This window comes from Stegostoma tigrinum, chromosome 31 (assembly GCF_030684315.1).
Source record: "Stegostoma tigrinum isolate sSteTig4 chromosome 31, sSteTig4.hap1, whole genome shotgun sequence".
Taxonomy (NCBI): domain Eukaryota; kingdom Metazoa; phylum Chordata; class Chondrichthyes; order Orectolobiformes; family Stegostomatidae; genus Stegostoma; species Stegostoma tigrinum.
The window spans coordinates 1736914-1762225 of NC_081384.1; the positions used below are offsets into that span (position 1 = coordinate 1736914).

General features: G+C 46.8%; 1 protein-coding gene across 1 annotated transcript in view; it reads left to right on the forward strand.

The window, feature by feature from the left end:
- LOC125466245 (insulin-like growth factor-binding protein 4) overlaps positions 1 to 24027 on the forward strand; it is a 75502-nt gene extending 51475 nt beyond the window's left edge. The window contains exons 2-4 of the mRNA XM_048560525.2: positions 15686 to 15849; positions 17425 to 17553; positions 18442 to 24027. Coding sequence (XP_048416482.1) covers positions 15686 to 15849; positions 17425 to 17553; positions 18442 to 18579 — 431 coding nt within the window. The 3' untranslated portion in view covers positions 18580 to 24027. The remainder of the gene's footprint in view (positions 1 to 15685; positions 15850 to 17424; positions 17554 to 18441) is intronic.
- Positions 24028 to 25312: the final 1285 nt, after the last annotated feature.

Consider the following 25312-nt stretch of genomic DNA (forward strand, 5'->3'; position numbering starts at 1 on the left):
TGTCTCTGCATGGCCATGTCCGGTTATTCTATAATACTTCACTATCTCGGCTCTTACTTTAACATTCTCAGGTCATCCCTGGAAAAAATACCTTTTGTAACTCTTAAAGATGCCCAACTTTAGCAGTTACTGATTGTAATTGTTCTCACTGGCTCTGGCTAAAATGGAACCGAGCAACATTGATGATTTTGACAATGAAGTTAAAGACATTCTCAAAATGTTTATCGAGAGGAATATTTGAGCCTTTGGGTGGGCTGGTTAATCTGCTGAGTGCATCAGATTTGATCATCCTGGTCCATATCTCATTTCAAAGTTGTACCAATCCTGATAGTTAATGATTCTTTGATGTCAATCTATCACACTGGGTGTGGTTTGAATCTTCTGAATAGTTACTTCCCCAAAGCCTGTGTGAACTGGGCGCCTTGCTGCTGCCGGACTGTTGGCATTTACCTAGCAGAAGATTTCACAAAGCAACCGCATGTTAGTATATTAGCACAGCAGTGTGATTCTTCCAAGACGTGGAATTGAAGATCCATTATATGCTGTTGATGGTCTCTCATTAGAACATTAGAAGAAAGGTACTGGGAGCAGGAGTAGGCCATTCAGCCCATCGAACCTACTCTGCCATTTAAAATGATCAAGGCTGTTCTCATCTCGGCCTCAACTCCACGTTCCTGCCTGTCCCCAGAGCCCTTCAACCTGTTAGTATTTAAAGATCTGTCTACCCCCTTCTTAATTTCACACCATGTCTGAACATACACTGCTCCCTGGGCTAGTGAATTCCACAGATTTACAACTCTGATTGAGAAGTAATTTCTCATCTATTTTAAATCTGCTACCCCTTATCCTAAAATTAGGATAACCCCTTATTCTAGATGACCCACATGAGGAAACATCCTCTGTCTGTCTACTTTTTCAAGTACATCTCCACTCATTCTTCTAAACTGCAGAGTGTATAGGATAGTGTAGGGGGATGGGCTTAGATTAGTTCACAGGTCGGCACAACATCGAGTGCCGAAGGGCCTGTTCTGCGCTGTATTGTTCTATGTTCTATGTATCAGCCTAAACTGCTCAACCTCTCATCATAAGACAAACCTGTCATGGCTAGAATCAGCCCTGGGCTGTATTGTGGAGTAGAACTTGCTGAGCTACATGTCCTTTAAGATGATTAGGATATTATGTGGGCATGAGCTGCCACGTTAGTTTAGGCTTTATTAGAAATGTTGCCCAACCTTTTCAGGACATACGGTATAAACAGCATTGATAGAGTGTGTGAGGTTAACAACATGAAAATTCAGAAATTGGACTTTCACTTGTTTGAGCCTGAAGCTTATTGATGTGTCTTTGCTTGTGCATCTTCTCGACACTCTCCCAGCTGTCAGTGCTGTAAGGTTGGGTTGGTCTGTTTTGGGATCTGCCTTTGAAACCAGGGATTCCTGCACATGCCCATGGTTCCTTGGTGTCACATGCCCATGGTTCCTTGGTGTCACATGCCCATGGTTCCTTGGTGTCACATGCCCATGGTTCCTTGGTGTCACATGCCCATGGTTCCTTGGTGTCACATGCCCATGGTTCCTTGGTGTCACATGCCCATGGTTCCTTGGTGTCACATGCCCATGGTTCCTTGGTGTCACATGCCCATGGTTCCTTGGTGTCACATGCCCATGGTTCCTTGGTGTCACATGCCCATGGTTCCTTGGTGTCACATGCCCATGGTTCCTTGGTGTCACATGCCCATGGTTCCTTGGTGTCACATGCCCATGGTTCCTTGGTGTCACATGCCCATGGTTCCTTGGTGTCACATGCCCATGGTTCCTTGGTGTCACATGCTTCACAAGGAGCTGGACAGTGTTGGAGTAGTTGTGACAAACTGCTTCAGTCTCAGGTCATGTTGGTTTGCTGCATTTGCTGATCCTGTCAACACACTGGCTGTTCCTGGAGTAGGGAATTGTTGCTGGTCTTCCCCATATTTCAAACTTGGGTCAGTTCAAGCATAGCATCAAGGATATGGCCTTTTCTTGGCACAAAATATCTTTCCCTAAGACTTTAATTGGTGAGGAAGTAATGACTAGCTCATTGAACCTCTTTGACATTTCCTCTTTGGAAGAGTAATACTCTTGCCCTTTACAGCAATTTTCCTGATGATCTGGCCAATTGACTGTTGGGATCGCAGCTTGTATGACATGAGTTGGAGTCTGAAGTTTATTTGTACCCAGTCTTTGTGAACTTTCTGGAGCTTTCCTGGAAAAAGCAGGTCTGAAACCCCTCTGTACCATTCACGAGCAAGATTTTGAGAGGTTTTTCCCTTAGCATCTTAGAGCATCTGAATGTAAAATAAAACAGCGTATGTTGCTTGAACAGTTGGAATTCAGTTGGGGTGTCACTGGCAAAAACAAATGTTGCTGGAGAAACTCAGCAGGTCTGGTAGCACCTGTGGAGAGGAAGCAGAGTTAACATTCTGGGTTCAGTGGCCCTTCTCCAGGATATCACCTGGATGTCATTCCATACTGAGGCGTTCACTATCCATGATTCTACCTGAGAAATGTTGAATGGTACCTTTAAGTCAGTGTAAATTCAAATATAAAACTCTTTGACTCTGTGTCAATCTCAAAAGAGTTTATATTTCAATCCAAAAATGTAATCTCAGCTTTGTTGATGGTTAGTGTGCTATCTACAGATCTGTCCAGCTGCCTGTACTCCCTGAAACTATTTTCTCTTTTTCCGAATTCCCTTTGGCTGACACCACAGATGGTGTCTGGCTGGTTTTTGATTAGTTTTCCAAATTCCTGCCACCTGGATTTTAGAGCCTTTTGTAGATGGTTACTGCTGACCCCACGAGATGAACACTCAGCCATTTCCCTTTTCGTTTGAGCCTGTTATTGCCCATGAACAGACTAAAGCCACTCCAGCCTGTGTGATCGTGGCTGGTTAAAATTGACCTCTGTTTGTTCACCATGATTCCAGAATCAGTAATCTCCCCGAACCAAAAATAAAATCATTCTCGGCCATTGACACCCCCCTCCCCCCCATTCTCGGCAGCTGCCTTCTCCCCCTCTTTCTGTGTCTTGTGGGGATTGTGATCTTTTTCACCTCCCTCCTTTATGATTTTACTTTAAATACGAAAGTGCCCCTGTCTAGAATCTCTACAGTGCAGGTAGAAGCTGTTTGGCCCATCGAGTCTCGAAAACATTGTATGCTATCTGTGTAACCCTGTGTTTCCCATGGCTAAACCACCCTACCGGCATAGCTTTGAAAGCTCACAGATAGTTGCCCGAAGGTGGAACTGAGCCCAGGTCCCTGATGCTGTGAGGCAGAAGTGCTAACCCTATCGCACCATGCCATAGTGCTGTGAACCTGATTATAGGGGCAGGTGTACGGAGGGACGGAGGATACACTGATCGGTATTTCTGTGATCACTGAGCTGAGTGGGAATCCTTTGCACAGTGGGTGATAATGACCAAGGCTCACAGAGGCAGTTTGTTTACCTGGAGAGTTCAGGTTTGGAGGCAGTGGGATGGGGAGGGGGAGGGGGAGCAGAGTATGCTGCTTGGAATTGCTGCTCCTGCCGTTTTTGCTGGCCTGATTGTAGTTTGACTGAGGCCTGGGATTTTTTTGGATTCTGTCTACAGCCAGTTGTGTGCCTCGCACACGAACCTGACTGACTCCAGCCCCTGGTTCTAAGGAGCTGATTTGAAATGGGAGGCTGCTGAAGGTGTACAGTCTGGAGCAGGGATGACTGCACCTTGGGATGAGTGTGCCTCAGCATCATAGCGGGCTGTGAGACAGTGAGAGCCTCCTTTCTGTCCATTCACAGCCACTGCAAAGGCATCCAACCCATCTGTAGCTCATTAGCTGAAATAACAGTGAAGACGTCAAAAGTAGCCTCTGAGCCTCAGGATAGGCACAGGAAAGTCAACCAGGCACCAGTCCGATCATTATCCAGTTACTCCCTGCTGGAGACGTGCCTCTCCAAATGTGTAAGTGTCTCTCTCTCTCCCTCTCTACTGCTCCCTCTTTTTCTCTCTCTCTCTCTCCCCCTCCCTTCCCTCATCTGTCTCTTTCTTCCCTCTCTCTGTCTCCTCCTCCTTTCTATCATGCTGTCTCACATATTCACACACATACACTCTCTTTCTCCCCTGCCTCTCTCTCCCTGTCTGTCTTTCTCTAGGTCTGTCTCTCTCTCTCTCTGTCCATCTGTCTCTCTCTCTCGCTCTCTTTCTCTCTCTCTCCTGCATGTCTTCTCTATGCCTCTCTGTCTTACAAAAGTACATGTAAGGAAAATAAATTAATTTTGTTTTGATTGATTATTGTCACATGTACTCAGCTACAGTGGAAAGTATTGTTTTGTGCACTGTCCAAGCAAATCATACCTTACATAACTACATCAAGGTACTAAAACAGAATGCAGAATTTTGTGTTACAGCTACAGAGAAAGATTAATTTTAATAACTGAGACTTTGTTCATAAGTCCGATAACAGCAGGGAAGAAGCTATTCTTAAATCTGTCGGTATGTGTTTTTGAATTTTATTTTCTGCCCGATGGAAGAGAGTACAGCCGGGGTGGGAGGGGTTCTTTAAGGCATTGGAAAGTGCAGATGGAGTCAATGGAAGGAAGGTTGGCTTTTGTGTTGGACTGGGCTGCATTCACAACTCCCTGTAATTTCTTATGGCCTTGGGCAGAGAGTTGCTGTACCAGGCTGGGATAAACCTCGATAGAATGCTTTCTGTGGTGCATTTATAACAACTGGTAGGTGTCGTTGTAGACATGCAGAATTTCCTTCGCCTCCTGAGGAGGTAGAGATGTTGGCGTGTTTTCTTAACTATAGTGATGATGTGGCTGGACCAGGACCAGATTGTTGGTAATTACCCTGGGAACCTGAAAGTTTCAACTGCTCCACCTCAGCGCCACGGCCACAGGCAGAAATGTGTCCTCTACTCTGCTTCCTGAAGTCGATGACCAGCTCATTCATTTTGCTGACATTGAGGGAGAGATTGTTATCTTTACCCCTTATCACTAAGCTGTCTATCTCTTTCCTGTACTCTGTCTCATCGTTGTCAGACATTCAAGTCACTATGGTCGTGTCATTAGCAAATTTGTAAATGGAGTTAGAGCAGAACTTGGCCACACAGTTGTGAGAGTACAAGGTGTAAAGTGGGGAGCTGATGACACAGCCTGGTGGGGCTCCGATTGTTGAGGATTAGCATGGGGGAGGTGTAGCCGCCTGGCCTTACCGATTGCACTCTGTGGGTCAGGAAGTTGAGAATTCGGTTACAGAGGAGGGAGTAGAGTCTTAGCTCTGAATTTGGTTGGAATCATGATTTTGAAGGCAGTTGTAAAGCAGATTCCCTGATGGCTATTCAGTTTCATCCAGATTGGAATCCTATTTTGTTCTGGAAAAAAACAGTGACAAATTCCTTTAAGGAAATCAAACACCATGAATTAAAGTTGCATGGGTTTCCTGTCCTGACAAGCCCAGAGCGTGGCGGTCCAGGAATGGCCCAAACAATGCCCGCTCTCCAGCAGCAACCCCCCCCCCCCCCCCCCCCGAACCCCCCTCAATCCCTCCTTGTCTCGCTCACTAAAGCCATTTGAGTGTGGATGGAGGGTCCCAACCCGAAACGTCTGCTTTCCTGGCCCTCTGATGCTGCCTGTCCTGCTGTGTTTCTCCAGCCCCACACTGTGTTATCTCTGACTCCAGAATCTGTGGTTCTTGCTATCTCTGAGTGAGGATGGAATTGGGCTTAAACTGTGATGTGGCCCCAGTCCCAGAGCAGAGATGGAGCTCTGTGAGAAGACAGTCGTGATATTTAATGGAGCCTATGGCTCTGTCTGAGAGGAAATTAAATTTCCAGGAACAAAAAGTTAAAAAGTCAGTTTGTAAGAGAGAAAGTGCACACTCTTAACATTATAGGCTGGTGTTGGAGGCTGCCTTTCTGTCTCTGCTGTCACTGTGCCAGGGCCTGTGGAACAGATGTGACAGAGCCAAACAGCCAGGTCAGCACTTAGCCAAAATAAAACTGGACTCACAAACACCTGTGGCAGGTTTGGAGTGAAGCCTCTCAGAGTTACAGAGACTCTGGGTGGCCTGAGGTAGAGGGGTCCCAGCTCTTTCCTTTATCCCTTTTATTTCTCCTGATGAGATCAGTTTAATCACTACTGCTCTGCATGAACAAGCAAAGACATGCACTCAGTTCTGAGTAGCCACTTTGCTCAGTCTTACTCTCTGCAAGCCAGCTCAGTGTTTATCTGTCAATGTTTAACTTCAGAGCAATCTCCAGAGATAAGGGAATTGGAATCTGAGACTCCCTGCTGGTGGGAATAGCTGGAATTCCATTGTACCTTTGGCTTATTTCCTGATAAAGTGTGAGAACTATAAAGCTGGTTGGGAAGTAATCTTCCTGACAGACTGGTTCTGGTCTGAAAGTTTACTGGATGCTGTTGAATTAGACACCATCTGTGATATGAAGAAGTGACAGTCTTGCGGTGTACACATCAGGGTGTAAACATTGGAATGTACACCTACACCTTCCTCCGGATCATTTACATATATCACAAACAACAGTGGTCCCAGCACAGATCCCTGTGGAACATCACTGGTTACAGGTCTCCAATTTGAGAAACTCCCTTCTACTACTACCCTCTGTCTCCTGTTGCCCAGCCAGTTTTTGTCCATCTAGCTAGCACACCCTGGTCCCCATGCAACGTCACTTTCTCCATCAGCCTGCCATGGGGAACCTTATCAAACACCTTACTGAAGTCCATGTATATGACATCTACAGCCTTTCCCTCATCAATCAACTTTGTCACGTCCTCAAAGAATTCTATTAAGTTAGTAAGACATGACCTTCCCTGCACAAAACCATGTTGCCTATCACTGATAAGCCCATTTTCTTCCAAATGGGAATAGATCCTATCCCTCAGTATCTTCTCCAGTAGCTTCCCTACCACTGACATAAGATAATAAAGTGTGAAGCTGGATGAGCACAGCAGGCCAAGCAGCATCTCAGGAGCACAAAAGCTGACGTTTCGGGCCTAGACCCTTCATGTGAAGGGTCTAAGCCCGTAACGTCAGCTTTTGTGCTCCTGAGATGCTGCTTGGCCTGCTGTGTTCATCCAGCTTCACACTTTATTATCTTGGATTCTCCAGCATCTGCAGTTCCCATTATCACTGATACATCCCTACCACTGACGTCAGGCTCACCGGTCGATAATTACCTGGATTATCCTTGCTATCCTTCTTAAACAAGGGGACAACATCAGCAATTCTCCAGTCCTCCGGGACCTCACCCTTTGTCTAAGGACGCTGCAAAGATATCTGTTAAGGCCCCGGCTATTTCCTCTCTCTTCCCTCAGTAACCTGGGATAGATCCCATCCGGACATGGGGACTTGTCCACCTTAATGTCTTTTAGACACTGGATCTCCTTTGTCTAACTTGTTTGTTACCTTCTCAAATAATTCTAACCGATTTGTCAGGCATGATCTCCCCATGACAAACTTTTGCTGACTCAGCCTTGTGTTAACATGCATTTCATATTCTTCATCCTTTCGATAGTATTGATTCATTGAAGGAGGAAGCTGCATAAACACGTGACTGAGAAAGGAATAGGATATGCTGATTGATAAGGGGCTGAGTGAATCTTCATGTGGAGCAGAAAGCCCAGCACGGTGCCAATGGGCCAAATGGCCCACTCCTGCTGGAAATACTGTGCAACGTACTTGAGTCCCAGTGAACAGCCAACATGTGTAGGTGACATGGGCACTGATGGTGAATTGTAAAGGGGAGTGAGGGATAATTTTTCTGTTTCCCTTGTAACATGCATAAATGTTTAAAACTTTATAAAGTCCGTGTATGTCAAGACAATGTGTTAGGTTCTGGAGCATTTTTCATCTCAAACCCTAGTGACTGTACCGAGCACTCACAGTCCTTTTCACTCTCTCGCCTACATCAACACTGTATTTGTACTGTATGTGATGGGTGGCACAGCGGGACAGCTCTGATGATTGAGCTCCTGCGAGTCCAGCAATCGGCTCTGTTTTGTAAACGTGATGATGAAATCGCCGGAATAAACCGATTGAAATGCAATTGACATCTGCGAGATATCTGACTTGTAGGTGCAGGGCTGGTGCAACCATGTGGACGGTCTGGGGGGAGTGTGTGGAATCCAGTTGTTACCCTCCACATTGGCAGGATAACGGTATCCAGAGTGGGACAGGAAGGGACAGAGTGTACAAATACAGCAAAACACGTAGTGTCAAAGTGGGAAGAAAATAAATGAATTAATGGCACAAATAGTGTTAATGGGGCACTGTATTATGGAGATCGGGAACTCAATATTCAGGGGTATGTGACGTTTTGAAAAGCTGTGCAGGAAGGAAGGGCTGATGGGCTAGCTCAGTCAGCGCAGAGCGACAGCAAGAAATGACCTTGGGTTGGAAAATGTACAATCGATTTGGGTGGAGGGAACACATTCAGCGGTAACGGTACAGCGCTGAGAATACTGGAGAAACTCGATACCATCCAGGACAAAGCAGCCGCTTGATTGGCACTACATCTGCAAACATTCACTCCCCCCACCACCAACGCTCAGGGTCGCATCAGTGTGTAGCATCTACAAGATACACTGCAGACATTCACCAAAGATCCTCAGACAGCACCTTTCAAACTCATGGCCACTTCCATCTGGAAGGACAAGGGCAGCAGACACATGGGAACACCACCCCCTGCAAGTTCTCCTCCAAACCACTCACCATCCTGATTTGGAAATATATTATCATTCCTTCATGGTCGCTGGGTCAAATCCTGGAAATTTCCCGCCTTACAGCATTACTGGTCAGCCCACAGCATGTGGACTGCAATTGTTCAAGACAACAGCTCACCACCACCTTCTGAAGGGGGCCACTAGGGACAGGCAATAAATGTTGGGCCCAGCCAGCAAACCCCAAGTCCAATAATTGAATATTAAAAATAAAACAAGGGGAAGACTCACTGCTGGTAATAGTCTATAGCACCCTCCTCCTAACAATAACAATGCTGTAGGACAGAGAATAAATCAGGAGATAAGGAGGGGGATGTGAAAAAAGGTAGTACAATCCTCATCGGTGACTTTAGTCTTCTCATGGGTTGGGAAAATCAAATATGCAGAGATGGTCATCAAGAAGAATTCATTGTGTGCACTTGGGACAGTTTCCTGGAACTAGTTTGATTGGGTCCAGCCAGGGCTCAGGCTATTTTGCATCTGGTAATGTGTAATGAGGCAAGTTTGATAAATGATCAGAATGAAGCATCCCTTGGAATCAGTGACCATAATATGGTAGAAATTAGCATTCTGTTTGAGAGTGAGAGACTTGATTCAGAAACAACCTAGTGAAACATAATTAAGCTTAATTAAGATGGAATGGAAACAGAGATAGCTGGGAAAAACTGGGAAAGGAGCTTAGCAAAAAAAAAGTTAATTAATAATGGCAGATGTTTGGGAAAATAGTTGAATTATAACAAAGATACATCCCAGTGAGGATGGAGGATGTTAGAAAGGAGTTAAACAGCCAAGGAAGTGAAGGATTATATTACATTGAAAGAAAAAGCATACGATGCAGCAAATATTAGTGGTAAACCAGAGGCTTGGGTAAAGTTTAATGGCCAACATATACCAAGAAAAGCAAGAAAATAAACAATCTGAAATAAACCAGCAGGTGAAATAAAGACAGACACTGTGATCTTCTTTAAACATATAAAAAGGAGGGGGAAAGCCAAAGTGAATACTTCACTCCTTGGAGAATGAGGCTGGGGAAGTAATAATGGGGAGCCAGGAAATGGCAGACGAGTTGAATCAGTACTTTGCATCAGCCTTTAAGGTAGAGAATGTTAACAGTATTCCAAAATTATTAAATATTTAAGGGGCAAAAAAGGTAAGGAAATAAACGCAATAACTTTAACTGTAGAAAATGTACTGAGGAGACCATTGAGGCTAAAGACCAATGAGTTTCTGAAGAAGGGTCCCGACCTGAAACGTCAAGCTTTCCTGCTCCTCTGATGCTGCTTGGCCCGCTGTGTTCATCCAGCTCTACACCATGTTATCTCAATCCCCTGGATCTGATGGATCCCATCTTTGGAACTTAGAAGAAGTAGTTACCAAGATTGAGAAACCACTGGTAGTAATTCACTTTCCCTTGGTAGTAATCTTCCAAGAATCTTTAGATTCTGGAGTCCTACCGATGTAGTACTTTATTCAAAAGTAGGGAGAGAAAAAACAGGTAAATATATGTCAGATAGCTAAACATTTTGTTATTGGGAAGTGTTAGAATCTACTAAAAATGACATTATTAGCAGAACATTTAGAAACAATTAATATGATCAAGCAGAGTCCGCACAGATTCAGGAAGGGGAAACCATGCCTGAAAAATGCATTAGAATTCTTTGAGTAGGGAACAAGTTGAACAGATAAAGGGGAATCAGTAGGTGTAATATATTTGGATTTTTAAAGACCCTTAACAAGATACCACATATTAGGCTACTTAAGATACAAATCCGTGCTTTTGGAGATGGTATGAATAGAGGATTGGCTAATTAATAGAAGACAGAGTTTGGATAATGGGGGCATTTTTACAGATGACAGTCTGTGACTATATGTTGAGTGGGTTGTTACTTTTTGGAATTTAGAATAAGAGGAGACTTATTGAAATGTGTAAGATTCTTAAGGGCTTAACAAAGTAGATGCAGAGAATTTGTTTTCCCTTATGGGAGAATCTAGAACCAGACTGAATTATCTCCCAGTAAAAGGATGCCCATTTAAGATAGACGAGGATTTCGTGTTTCACAGGGTAGTGAACTTGTAAAATTCTTTACCACAGAAGACTGTTGAGGCTGGCTCATTCAGTATATTCAAGGTTGAGATAGATATTGAATCAGTAAGGGGAAGCCAAGCATTCAGGGGAAAAGGCAGGAAAGTGGAGTTGAGGACTATCAAATCCATCATGATCTCATTGAATGGTGAAGCAGATTCAGTGAGCTGAATGGCCTATTCTGTCCCCTAGGCCTGATGGCCTGTGAGAAGCATTGATCGAGCTCTTACTGTGTTAGTTTTAGATAAATAACCAAATGAGTGATGCAATGACTTCAGAGGTTGTATTGCATTGGGACATTGTGCCTGGGACCTGGATCCTGACACTTACAAAAACAATATAACCCCAACAGTTTAAACCATCGCAGTGACTTCAGTTTACCATTCAGCACAGCAACTTAAAAGGAGCAGGGTTTGCACTGAACATCACAGCACTACCTGGAACTGACTGCCAATTCCGATCCATTCCGTGATGATCTGCACCTGACCAAGTATACTTGACTTCATTGTGAAGTTGCTATTGGTGGCTTTTTCCTTCTGTCTGGGTGTTGTTGCTGTCCTGAGCTCACACCCCAATGTTCTGACAGACACTATGTTACAGCCGTTCTGTGAGCCAGACAGTGCTGCTGGCCAGTATCTGTCCTGCTACTCTTGTGGGCCATCAGTGTCTAGTCAGTGTGATGCTTGTTGGCCTTTCTCCTTCAGAATGCAATGCAGGAATTTATGAACTTCTTAAAGCCAATGAATTCTGGAGAAACTGTTGAAATGATTGCCTGGTGTAATAAGCTCACCTGGCTGCCTGCATTAGAGGATCAGAAGCAGGCCCTTGGCCAACGCAGGGTTACTGTTGTTAATTATCCCCTTGTGAGCTGTGTAATGAGAACCATGTGTTTGAGGCTTTTTAATAATGATTTCAGTCTTTGTGGTTGTACCAGAGCTATTAGGATGGTTATAAAAATGCTTTCTTTAACTATCTATTTAATATAAAGTCATCAGTTGGACCTACTGGAGAGAATTAAAATTGTTTAAAAAGAAAATTTCAAAAACCCGTCACTTCCTGCTTTGCTGTGACCTTGGCCCAGACTGCAAAGAATGATCTCACACGTTGACCTTGGGTAGTGAAGCTGTTAGATGTGGACAGTGTTTCACAGGCAGAACCGTACACAGACAAAGGCTTAAACAAGACAGTCAATTCGCTCAGCTGGATATGAGACTCCTGAAATGTGCTGCACTGGAGATGTACTAGTTGAACAAAATAACCCATATGAAGGGGTGAAAGTAGCAGCAACTACGTCGAGCTGGAGAAACTCAGTAGGTCTGGCAGCATCTGTGAAGAGAGAGAAACAGAGTTAATGTTTTGAACCCATTAACTCTTCCTACCCCAACATTGTTGCAAATGGATGCATCATGATCTGGGAATCACATCAATGTCAATGTTGGTTCAGTGGCAACTTCTAAAATATATTTTGAGAAATGAATAAATAAAGCAACTGTATGAACAAGAGGAGTGCGATTCATTAACAAGAACAGAAATTGCTGGGAAAGCTCAGCAGGTCTGGCAGCACCTCTGAGGAGAAATCAGAGTTAACGTTCCTGGTCTGGTGACCCTCCGTCAGCGTGGGATTCATTGAAGGGGCCAACATGGGTAGAATGGATTGAATGGCCTCCTCCTGATCATAATGTCCTGTGGTGGGAATAGCGGGAGACTTTGCCTCTGTCAGCCTGTCCCTTCCCTTTGGGTCATGGCTGATCTGGGGTTTAACTCCATTTACCCTCCTGGGGTCCCCAGCCTGAGACAGGAGCCCCTGCCATTACCCCTAGTCAGCTCCTGCCCCTGAAGGAGGATGAGGTTGATCTTTGGATGGGAAGGGAGGGGACGCTGTTCAGATGGTGTGGGATACTTTTGATAAAACCCACTAGAGTGTGAACCAGCAAACAGTTAACCCTGGTGAGAGACTGGGAACTGTACAAGTCTGTTGACTTGGGCAAGGACAAGAATCGCTTTTGCGAAGCAATTCCTGAAAGAATTTCCTGGCGAGGGTTGGATCAAGAGAGATTCCCTCAACGCCTTCAACTCTGTGTATTTTTGGAATCAGAATCTGATTGGCTGCAGTTAGAACTGGCACCAAAGGAAGTGTTTCCTTAACCCTTCGATTCTGTGTAGAATGGAGAGTGAGAGAGTGGGTAGGGAGGGGGAAGAGGAGGGAGAGATGGAAAGAGAAAGGGAAATGGGAGAGAGTGGGTGGAAGAGGGAGAGAGACCAGGAATGGGGAGAGCCAGAGGGGGTGAGAGAGAGAAGAATGAGGGAGAGTGGGACTTGAGGGACAGAGTGAGTAGAGAGAGGGCAAGAATGAAGGAAAGAGAAGAATGGTGAGAGTGTGTGTGAGACAGAGAAGAGGGGGAGAAGGGGAGATAGAGAGAGAGAAACAGGAAAGGAGGTGGGGATGGATAGAGAAGAAGAAGGGTGAGCAAAAAGGATACTAGAAGTCTAAGATTTTGGATTCCGGAAGTTTTGAATTAGGAAAGGTAGCAGTGAAGCAGAGTGGACCTGGGTGAGATTCCATCATTAAGGTGTGACTGCAAGCTTTGACGTCGTGTTATGTTCACCCCAGAGAAATGATGAAGAGTGGTAGATATTCCAAAACCAAGTGGGTCCTCAACATTCCAGGCCTTACCCCTGCAGCTGAGTCAAAAGAGATGTGAAAGCGAGTGGTTTTATCACAAAGACTCAGTGAGGAACTGCTGCTGTTTGTCTCTGGATTCCAGCACTCTGGAGCATACGGGTAAATGAGCAAGCAGTAAGCCATTCAGCTCTTTGTGGGGGTTCTGCCATTCAGTAAGACTGTGGCTGCTCTAATTGTAACCCTCAGTCCATATTTACAGCTGCTCCCTAAAATCTCTCATCTCCTTACTGAACAGCAATCTATCTACCTCTCCCTTCAAAACATGCATACCCTGCTTCCACCAGCTTTTCAGGAAGACCAGCCCCAAAACTAGCAATCCTCTGCCAGGTAAAAAATCCCATCATTTCTGGGACTCGTCATTCTGAAGCAGTGACCCCATGTTCAAGACTCCCCAAAAGAGTAAATATCCTTTCCACATTTAACATGAACACAGAATGCTGGAGAAACTCAGCAGCATCTGTAGAGAGAGAAATACATAGAGCATTTTGAGTCCAATCTGACTTTTTCAGAATCTTTTAGCAGTGACCACATCAAGACTCCTCAAGATTGTATGTGCTTCAAATATATTGCTTCTTATTCTTACAAACTCCTGTCTGAGGGAGCACTGCACTGTCGGAGGGTCAGTACTGAGGAAGCGCCGCACTGTCGGAGGGTCAGTGCTGAGGGAGCGCCGCACTGTCGGAGGGTCAGTACTGAGGGAGCACCGCACTGTCGGAGGGTCAGTGCTGAGGGAGCGCTGCACTGTCGGAGGGTCAGCGCTGAGGGAGCGGCGCACTGTCGGAGGGTCAGTGCTGAGGGAGCGCTGCACTGTCGGAGGGTCAGCGCTGAGGGAGCGCCGCACTGTCGGAGGGTCAGTGCTGAGGGAGCGCCGCACTGTCGGAGGGTCAGTACTGAGGGAGCGCCGCACTGTCGGAGGGTCAGCGCTGAGGGAGCGCCGCACTGTCAGAGGGTCAGTGCTGAGGGAGCACTGCACTGTCGGAGTGTCAGGGCTGAGGGAGCACCGCACTGATGGAGGGTCAGTGCAGAGGGAGCACCGCGCTGTCAGAGGGTTAGTGCTGAGGGAGAGCCGCACTGTCGGAGGGTCAGTGCTGAGGGAGCGCCGCACTGTCGGAGGTTCAGTGCTGAGGGAGCGCTGCACTGTCGGAGGGTCAGTGCTGAGGGAGCGCCGTACTGTCAGAGGTTCAGTGCTGAGGGAGCGCCGCACTGTCGGAGGGTCAGTGCTGAGGGAGCGCCGCACTGTCGGAGGGTCAGTACTGAGGGAGCGCCGCACTGTCGGAGGGTCAGTGCTGAGGGAGCGCCGCACTGTCGGAGGGTCCGCGCTGAGGGAGCGCCGCACTGTCGGAGGGTCAGTGCTGAGGGAGCGCCGTACTGTCGGAGGGTCAGTGCTGAGGGAGCGCCGCACTGTCGGAAGGTCAGTACTAAGGGAGTGCTGCACTGTCGGAGGGTCAGTGCTGAGGGAGCAGGAACTGTCGGAGAGTCAGTGCTGAGGGAGCGGGCACTGTCGGTTGGTCAGTGCTGAGGGAGTGGGCACTGTCGGTTGGTCAGTGCTGAGGGAGTGGGCACTGTCGGAGTGTCAGGGCTGAGGGAGCGCCGCACTGTCGGTTGGTCAGTGCTGAGGGAGCGGGCACTGTCGGTTGGTCAGTGCTGAGGGAGTGGGCACTGTCGGAGTGTCAGGGCTGAGGGAGCGCCGCACTGTCGGTTGGTCAGTGCTGAGGGAGTGGGCACTGTCGGAGTGTCAGGGCTGAGGGAGCGCCGCACTGTCGGTGGGTCAGTGCTGAGGGAGCGCCGCACTGTCGGTGGGTCAGTGCTGAGGGAGTGGGCACTGTCGGAGTGTCAGGGCTGAGGGAGCGCCGCACTGTCGGTGGGTCAGTGCTGATGGTAAATTATATCTTACAGCTGCAGTGTACATTGCTCCAGAATGTTGTTGATCTGATGTCTGTGTGTGTGTGTGTGTGTGTGTGTGTGTGTGAGAGTGTGTGTGTGTGTATGTGTGTGTGTGTGAGATGACGGGTGGGGCACACAGGTGTGTTACAGTTGGACTGCCTCCTGTTAACTGTGTGTATGGCTCTTGGAGTGAACCGATTGGTTGTGAAGCTTTGGAAAAGTTTCTAAGTTTTTGCCTTCCCTGCTCTGCAGTTTCAAGTTGCCATTATTCCTGCAGAATCGGATGATTACTGGGAACTGGAACATCCAGACGGCAGTCACATCCCGTGCCACTCCTACGACAAGAAATGCATCGCCAAACACTACGCTCGGATTCGCGAGAAAACGCACAGCAATGGGAGGTCAAAGAACAACCACATTCGTGATGAGCCACGAATAATGGCGAGTCAGACAATAGTGTTGCATCATTTCTACCCTGTCTCTCTCTCTCCATCTGTTTCTCTCTCTTTTCCTCTCCCTCTTTCTATCTCTCTATGCTGTTGTCAGAGCAAACAGTGAGGGAGCGTGGTGCGGTCAGTGGGAATGTTTCTGGTCCGAGTTGCTGAATGCAGTGCTATTTGTTTGCCTGCTCTCACACGCAGGTGGAAATGATCATTTGGTAACTGTCTTGCAGATGAAAAGGGATTTTTGATTCATGACATGACCAGTATTTATCCCTCAACAAACATCACTGACATAAAGATCTGAAGCTCATCATCTTGCTGTTTGTGTGAGCTTGCTGTTTTGCAAACTACACTACAATCGTGACCACCTTGTTTTTGTGCCCTGTGACTCTGTGACTGTGCGGCTCTAAAACGTTTTTCAGTGCTGTTGATAAAGCCAGTTGTTTTGAACTCTGTGTCCGTGAGGTATGGCTTCCTGTGGTGCTGGATCAGTGCAGCATTGACCTGGCCTGACATCTGAGGAACCAGGGGAATAATGAGCTGACAGCAAGTCAGTAACCACACTGCCCTGTGCAGCTGTTTGTGCTCAATGGCCAAAGCTATTAACGCACTCCATTACCCCACAGAACATTTCAGTTATGCTTCTTACCCATTCCTCAGCTTTCTGTTTTGTGACAACCATTTTCTGGTGAATTCAGTACCTTGGCTTTAAGCTTCCAGCCTAAGTGCAATGCTGCTGTGGAGCTGCTACATGGCCCCTCTGTCCCGTTCTCTATGCAGCAGGCTGTCTGCGAAACAACATGCCCAACATCAGGGAAAATACAAAATAAACTTTAGAAACACAGTCAGTCTGAGCTCCTGCTTTAAAACATTACGTCCTCTCACCAGACCCAACAGAAGATCCCAGCTCAAATCCAAACTGTTTAACTATCTCTGTCTGTTTCCTCGCTGTTGGCTCTGATGAGGGGTAAATAATTGGGTTGGATCCAATCAAATAGACTGAGTTTCTGGCTAAAACATCAATAATGTGCTTTCATTTTGCCACCTGCTGTGTAATTAATATTTTCTGTAAATATTTCAGCATGGTGAAATTTCACCAATATTATCCCATTGAAGCCCTCCCTCTCGCACTTATTATTTCTTTCATATCATCGTATTTTGAAACAGTGTAATGTTTTTAATTATGAACTTTATCTGTCAATTCTTCTGAATATCTCCCCTTCAATTAGAACTGATCATTTTCTGACTTGTTCCTCTCTTTCAGTTTACTCTCCATCAGTTTCAATTTCCCTGCTTTGATTCCACTCTCCCAGATTATGTTTCTATCAGGTTTTATTTATATGAATTAAAATTAGGAATCCCTTACGGAACTCCTATGAAGGTTCTCTAACTGCAGACTTTAAACTTTTCTGTCATCCACCTGCCAGTTTCATCCCATCAAAGGTCATTGTCTCATTTCCTCCAATCAACAATTTTCCTCAGGGGATTCCTGGATACAATTACTGTCAGCCATGATGTGGTGTATCCCTGGGTGAAAGAAGATTAATTACTGTTGTAATGTTCCTGTTCACAGGGACCCTGTCACGGACAGCTGCAGCGAGCCCTCGAAAGGTTTGCCATGTCATTGAGTCAGACTCATGAAAATCTGTACCATATTCCCATCCCAAACTGCGACAGGAAAGGATTTTATCATCCGAAGCAGGTTTGTGTTTCATTGGCAATGATTGTTAACTGCATCAGCAAAGCTTCTTCTGAACTCCCAGGATGATTCCACCTGGGAAATTCTCCCCGTAGAGACAACTGGAGGCATGGCTATTACTGCTGCTGTCTTTTTACATGTCTCAGAGACCAGTCAGCACAGGGACAGCACGGGGTTAGATACAGAGTAAATATTGCTGACTTTTCAGGTTTGGATTTTGATAAATTAGTACCAATGATGTAAGAGCTTGTTTTCTATTTTTGTTTGATTCCTGACGGGGGTGCGTTGGGGTTTCTCCCAGTCAATCTGACAGGAATGTTCCGCTGACTGACTGTTGTACAGTCATACAGCACAGAAACAGACCCTTCAGCCCAACTCATTCTTGCTGGCCAGGTTTCCCAAACTGAACTGGTCCCATTTGCCTGCTTTTCGCCCATATCCCTCCAATCATTTCCTATTCCTGTACCTGTCCACCTGCATTTTTAAATGTCGTAATTATACCAGCATCCACCACTTCCTCCGGCAGCTCGTTTCATGCATGTACCACCTTCTGTGTGAAAAGTTACCCCTAGACCCCTTTGGTCTTTCCCTTCTCACCTTAACCCTATGTCCTCTAGTGTTGGGCTCCCCTACCCTGGGGGAAGAGACCTTGGCTAGTCACTCTATTCCATGCCCCTCTATAAGGTCACCCCCTCAGCCTCCTACACCCCAGGGGGTAAAACTCCCAGCCTATTCAGCCTGTTGCTGTAGTTCAGACCTGTGTAGAGAACATCTGGGTCAATTTGAAAATGATGTCATTGATCTGCTGATTGTGGAATCCATTTCTCTGATAACTCTTTATTTCACCTTTCCTCACCTCCTCCCCCCTCCTTCCCTCTCCTCCCCCCACAGTGTCACCCTTCGCTGGATGGACAAAGGGGCAAGTGCTGGTGTGTTGAACCGAAAACAGGGGTGAAGCTGATCGGCTCTCCAGAGGTGAAGGGAGACATTGACTGTCAGCAGTTTCTCCTGGAGCAGGAGAAGGACTGAGTAACTGCTTCTGACAGAAAGATGCTTCACTTTTCTTTCCAAAGCAATCCACTGTTCTTTCTGATACTATCCTTGTAAGATGGAGAGGGAGCTATCACAAGTTGAGTCAGTGTGTTCTGTGAGACGCAGGAGTATGCAGTCAGAGCTGATTTACCGAATCAGTGCTCAGTTACCTAGACAATCACCAGAATCCTTTTAAGCTTTTGTCTGCTCCTTATAGAAGTGTTTCTGTTGTCTAATGTCTTCCAATTTTGATATTTTTCTGATGTCCCTGTCACTTGTTCCTGTGGGTTTGCCCCCATTCTCAATCTCACACTCCAGACAAGTCCCAATCTGAGCACCCCAACAGTGGCCCTGTAGCCTGTGGTCAGACAGATTAGTGAATGTCAGGCCTCTGTGTAATCTCCGAGGGACCACAAAGGAAAGCCCCTTTTCACCTGTGTGCCAGTCAATCGTAACGGTGCTCACTCCCCGAGCAATCTCAACCAAACTTTGTCTTGCAACAACCAAACAAATTAGTTGTGTCCTTCCAGTGAACCTGGTGCTAAACAGTCTCACTGCAGCCCCTGAGAAAGGGCATTGAAATATCGGGGATGGGGGAGACATGTGTGAATCAGTATTAACTCCTACCAAGTGCCAATAGGGCACTGACACTCCAAATAAAATCAGCCACGTCTCACTTAGTGCCTCATTCCCTCTCAATGAGAAACCCAGAAACCTGCAGGAGCCTGTTTGGTATCTGCTCACGGTCCATAGGATCTAGATGCAGTGTTGAAGGGGTTTGTGTTGTCCATTGGTATTTAGGGTAGGGTGACCCAACCAGGTGACCAAATAAAGAGCCCTTCCTTCCTTCTTTCTGTTCTCCTCTTGGTCATTATTCTGCCCCTGGCCTTAATCCTTCTAATAGCACCCAGTGGGTTACTGAGGCATGTCCTCCCAATGATATTAACATCTCACCCACTCAGCCTGTGTCCACTTGCAGTTCAGTGAAACTCTGTGGATTCTCAGCGAGGTTTTATAAATATCTTCATCATTCATTGAACAATTTATACTTTGTCATAATCCAGGTTTTTCAGAATCGTTTCAAAATAAAGCCAACAAATTCCAGGAGCAGCTCACAATTTACACCAAAGATTGGAGTGGAATTAACAGGGTCAATCTGAATTGAATTAAAAGAAGTGAGCAGTAATCTCCCCAGGCTGAAGAGTGTTATTTGTCTCTTCCAACTACAGGAATGACCTGAAGATGTAGAAGGTGCAAGATAAGAATGTTAGTATTTTTAAAAAGGGGAGAGTGGCAGAAGGGATATTGAGGTGATGGTCATTGAGCCATTGGGGTGGATCACTGCACAGAGAGAGTTGGCTGCTCCTGCTGCTCAAGAGAGCAGTCATTTCTGAGTAACAAGGGGAAGAGGAATTTAAAATTGTCTCCTGATGCACTGTGATGCTCTGTGTGTGCCTTCAGAAGACAATGATGCCCCAATAGTGTCACTGTATCAATAACCTAGAGACTCAAGGAATGGTTTGACAACATCAGTTCAGATCCCACCACACAGACTGGTGGAATTTTGATAATTTAAATAAACCAGGAATTGAAAGCTAGTCTCAATAATAGTGGCCCTGAAACTATCATTGAATGCTACAAAAACCCACCTGGTTCACTTACCTGGTCTAACCTACAGGTGACTCCATACCCACAGCAATGTGGTTGACTTGTAACTGCCCTCTGGGGGGATGGGCAACCTTGTCATTGGTGCCCATATCCATAAAGACAAAAAGGAATAATCTTTGTGTTTGCATTGACCTTTCAGGAAGTGAGCCTCTCTCAGTGAGACCTGAGGTGGTTCGGGCTGATACTACGCTTCAGCCTCATTGAGTTGGATGGCCTTATCCTGCCTCTGAGTGTGCCTGGGGGGGCTGCAACTGATGGGTCCTGGTTAGGAGCACACCAAAATGTGGCAGCTATTTGAAGGATTGTTGGCCCGTGAGAGATGATCAAACCCTTTGTGTTCCACACACACTGTGGAATATTTAATGTTGCATTAAGTTCAATAGAGCAAGTGCTAAGCAATGAGACTGATTACGTTGTTTATATTTCTCATGATTGGAGCTGCCTTTACGTTGGAGCAGCTGGCAGTTACTCATCATAGCCCGGCCTGGAATGGTTGAAGCAGAGAGCAGGAGACAAGTGGGAAAATTTGGGAATGGGAGGATGCTGGTGTGGAATGTAAACAACCATTTGGGACAGTTTCTGTACCATAATAATTGTTAGCACTCGTGGATAATTAAACCCTCCCCCACCCCCCACCCCCCGCCCCAAACTAGGAGGTGGAACCCTCCCCTTCACTTGAGTGAATGGATCTGTTCATCTTCAGCTGATTGAGTGGGACGGTCCACGCTGAATCTCTCCATCGGGGTTGGATTCAAAGTCCTTCGGTGTTCTATCCCAGCAACAGGGAGAAGAATGGTTGAGCCAAAGAATAGGTTTTTCCCCATTGTATTCTTTCCCTGAAATGAGGTGGAATCTCTGTCGTGTGACACTCCGGGGACGTTGGTATTTCAGACTGTACAGGGTTCTGACTGTGTATTGGCTCGGACTGTACGACAGTTTAGAATAGCTGTCTGGCATTTAGACATTGAGTTCTTTTTGTAAAAAGTGGTGAGAAAACTACCTCCCAAACAACAAATGCTGATAACAAGGAGCCATGAGAGAAAGCAGGGGAGAGACGACAGAAACCAAGCCTGACTAGCTTGTGATGGAAGATTTCAATCTGTTCAGTAAGTCGATCATCTAGAAAACATCGGTGAGATTGGTGTTTGAATCGAGAGCAAGATGGAAGGGAGAAGGAGCGATGGAGCTGCAGGATATATCCTCTCAGTCCTGGTTGCCATAGCATCTCACAGAGAAACTAAGAGCTCCCCTCAAACTGATTGCAGCTGAGCTTAATTCTGGATGTCTTCAGTGATAGGCATAGAGGGCCCCTTTTGTGGTGCAATGGTAGCATTCCTACCCCTGGACTGGGAGGTTTGGGCTCAAGTCCCACCTGCTCCCAACAGGTCAGTTAGGAAAAAAATAGATTAGTGGTAAACAGAGAAACAGGAAGCAGTTGTAGTCTGAGCCCTTTCCACTCTGGCCGTTACCTTGGTTTAGAAATGTGAACCCTACTCTGAGAGACTGAGCGCAGACCTGAAACTGTTCCCACTCAGCATGGAAGTGTGCAGCCCTGCAAATGTGCAGGTTGTCCGGGCTGATCACAGGAACATAAACCATTACTGCCTGCTGAAGCAATCAGTGAGATCCACCCTTCTTGTTCACATGATCTATTTAACATCACCTTTTACAGTAGGGAATCCCCTCATTGGTCATCACTGTGCTAACAACAAGGTGACCCGTGACCTCAGTCACAAGGAGGATTGCTACTGGGAAGATGCTCATTGGTCAGTGGGAGTAGATTCACAGCTGAGGTGTTCCCTTGTTCACAGTGTGCCATTTTAAAGTCAGCCCCTTCGGGGACTATAACCATTGGCCTCCCCGCTCCATGACTTCCTGATGCTGAGACCCAGGTCAGACTGTGTCAGGAACCATCAGCTAATGCTTAGCTGGAGGAGACGGGTAGCACTCACACTGTCTGCCTGTCTGACAATGATCCTGGGTTCCAGGGAGCAGTGAGCACTTAGAATCCCCGCAGCATGGAAGGAATTGATTCTGCACTGACTGTGAGGCAGAGCATCCTACCCTATCCCCATGACTGTGTTTGGCCTGGCTAACCCACCTTAACTTGTACATCTTGGATTGTGGAAGGAAACCCACGCTAACACAGGGAGAATGTGTAAATGCCACACCGATGGTCAACCGAGGGTGGAATCGAACCCAGGCCCCTGGTGCAGTGAGGCAGCAGCGCTAACCACCGAGCCACCGTGCCATCCTACTGGATGCCAACTTTTTGGGCGCCCCATAGAACAGGGCTCTGCTCACTCTGGGACAGAATACTTTTTATTGCAAAATATACTTTATCCATTAAAAATCTTCATGTACATTCACAAATATTAAAGAGGTTCTGTCTAGCCTGCGCATATCAAGATAAACAAACATTGGAATCTGACAATGCCTGCTATTGTAAAATCCGAAGGCATTTTTACTTATGCAGGACTATATTTATGTTCATTTATATTTGAGGCCCTAAATGGGTTTGATAACTGAATGGACCCTCGTTGTACTTTGATCTTGGTCTTCACCCACTGCCAACTGCCCCAAGCTTTCGTGCATCCTGCAGCACGTAGTCTGGACTTTGGAATGTGCCAGCCTGCAATACTCACTTGGGGACACCTCCAGGCTCTGGAAGTCCAGCAAGTTTCAGGCAGACCAAAGAGTGTCTTTCACTGAATTGTTGGTCCTCCAGGAAGTGGCGTTGTTAGTTCTGGGTGTGTGTCCTGGGGAACAGACCGTAGAGCAGAGAGTCGTGCGTCAAGGAACTGCTCGGGACGAACCTCGACAAAACCCACTGCATCTCTCTCCAGAGTTTCTTTAGAAAGGCACGTTCCTGCAGGAGGTGTGTGACTGCCTCTGCACCCCCTGCAGCCACTTTGAGGGCAGCATGTGGTGGTACACACTGACTGGGTGTGCATACGGGATCTCCCAGGCAGGGCCTTTCTCACCACCAGCCAAGCAATGTCCTGGTGCTTGTTGGAAAGTTCTGGTGATTCTGCCAAATGCTAGTCTGCTCAGGGAGTCACCTGGTAGGACCCACCCTCTCCTTTTCCCCTAGAGCCTCTGGGATGCTACATGCTGACAACTCCCTGATGGACTTGTGCCCCAAGGGGTTTTCCTTTACAAATTTTCCCCGAGAGACAGCTTACATAGAAGAGCCTAAGTACTTGGAGCATTCCACAGCAGCTAGGCCAGCCCCATCCTCCCTAACAGTGGGGGCATTAAAACCTCAATACAAAGTGACACTTTGGTGACTGCGTACTCTCAGCTTGATGCAGCCGCACACAAAGGTGGCCGTCAGGAGAATTGGTTTAACTGGCATCGTAACAAGATCAGATCCTGAATCGATTTCCCCTACTTCCACCAGGCTCTGCTCTTTCAATCTGACCTCATGCTTGGTGTGATGAAAATGTGAACAGAAACTCGGTTTGTTTGATGTTGTTGAATGGGGTCAGGCTCAATGGTGACCTGTTAGTGACAGGAGATGGTGTGAGGAACAGAGGCGGGGTTCTGAGGGCTCTGTAGCTATCTGTGGACAAACCGTGAAATCCAAACCTGATGGATATGATTTTCAATGGTACAGATCCTGGGGACAGGTGACTACCAATTCAGTTGACCTATATATGACAGTTACTGGTGACAATCTTTAATAGCCTGTGATATTCAGAATCTTTTTAAAACACTATGTTAGAGCGTGTTTTTGCAAAATATTGGAATGTAATAAATGCAGATTCCATTGGTGCTGCTGTGTCATTTCCTGCGCTTTGTTCAGTCTCTCTGGGTTGTCTGGTCTAACTCATTGTTGCTCTGTTGTTTGTGGGATCTTTCTGTGCATGAATTGATTGTTGTGTTTTCTGCATTATGACACTTTGAATCCAGTTTAAGTAGACCTATTTCATTGGCTGTTCAGTGCATTTTGATGACCTTAGGTCACATCAAGGTGCTATGGAAACTGCGCTCCCTGATTCAGCCCTCACTGCTCCACAGGAATCTATTTTCACTCATTCCCATGTCAGACTGAACCAGGTGGCCAGCTCAGGGAGAAAACCAGCTTGAAGGACCCTACCTCTGGGCCCTTGCTGTCCAGCCCCCAGCCCCCTCTGCCGTTTTGCCAGTGAATGGAGCCAGTAACTGGTGGCTTACTGCCTGGCAATGAGGCCTTAGATTGGTCATTAATACCCAATTAAGGTTTTTATCCCACACTTGGACTGAGTCAGCGATGAAGAGACTCTCTCCGAGAGACCTGTCACCCAGGGTTTCAATGAAGTAACATGAGGGAGGATTCTCCTTATGAGACTCGGGGTGGGGGGAGCACTGCAGGGCACTCTCTGGTGGAACCCCTTCCCCACCCCATTTCTCTTTCCCCTATTTGGCCTCACAACAGTAGCCCCCCCAACACCCAAATCCAAATATTGTCAGAGATTTGATCCATTGTGGTTGAGCTCTACAACACCCCGCTGTCCCCCCATCCCATCACCCCCCCCCCGCCAACCCAGGCAGTACCAGCCAATGCCCCACCTGGCACCCACCAGTAGTGGAGAAGGGCAGGTAGCCCCCTGATTGGGTGAGGGGGTGGCTCCAGCACTTTGTGGGAGGGGAATCCCACCTCCAGCAGCCAACACTCCTTTAGCCTGGGAGGGGATTACAGTGCCACGTAACTCAGCTTCTCTACATGCTCCCCATCAAACAGTCCACTAGCTTGGGAAGGGACCTGACTGTCCACCATTCTGTCTTCAGCTGCTGCAGTCTCTCCTGGACACTGGGCCCACGGTGAGAGGCAGGCTGTGGGCCGGGAGGTCAGAGTTTTGGTTCCTGTCCCAGCGTGGCACTCCTCGCCACAGGATCTCCTCGCTGTAGATGGAGAGTGGCAAAGGTTCACCCCATGAACTCCTGGGATGATGAGGTTGGTTCAATAAGCAGACATTGAGGCCTTACTTCTGGTGTTTAGAAGGACAAGGAAGGGTCTTATTGAAACAAATAAGATTCTGAGGGTTTGACCAGGTAGATGCTGTGAATGTGTTAAACC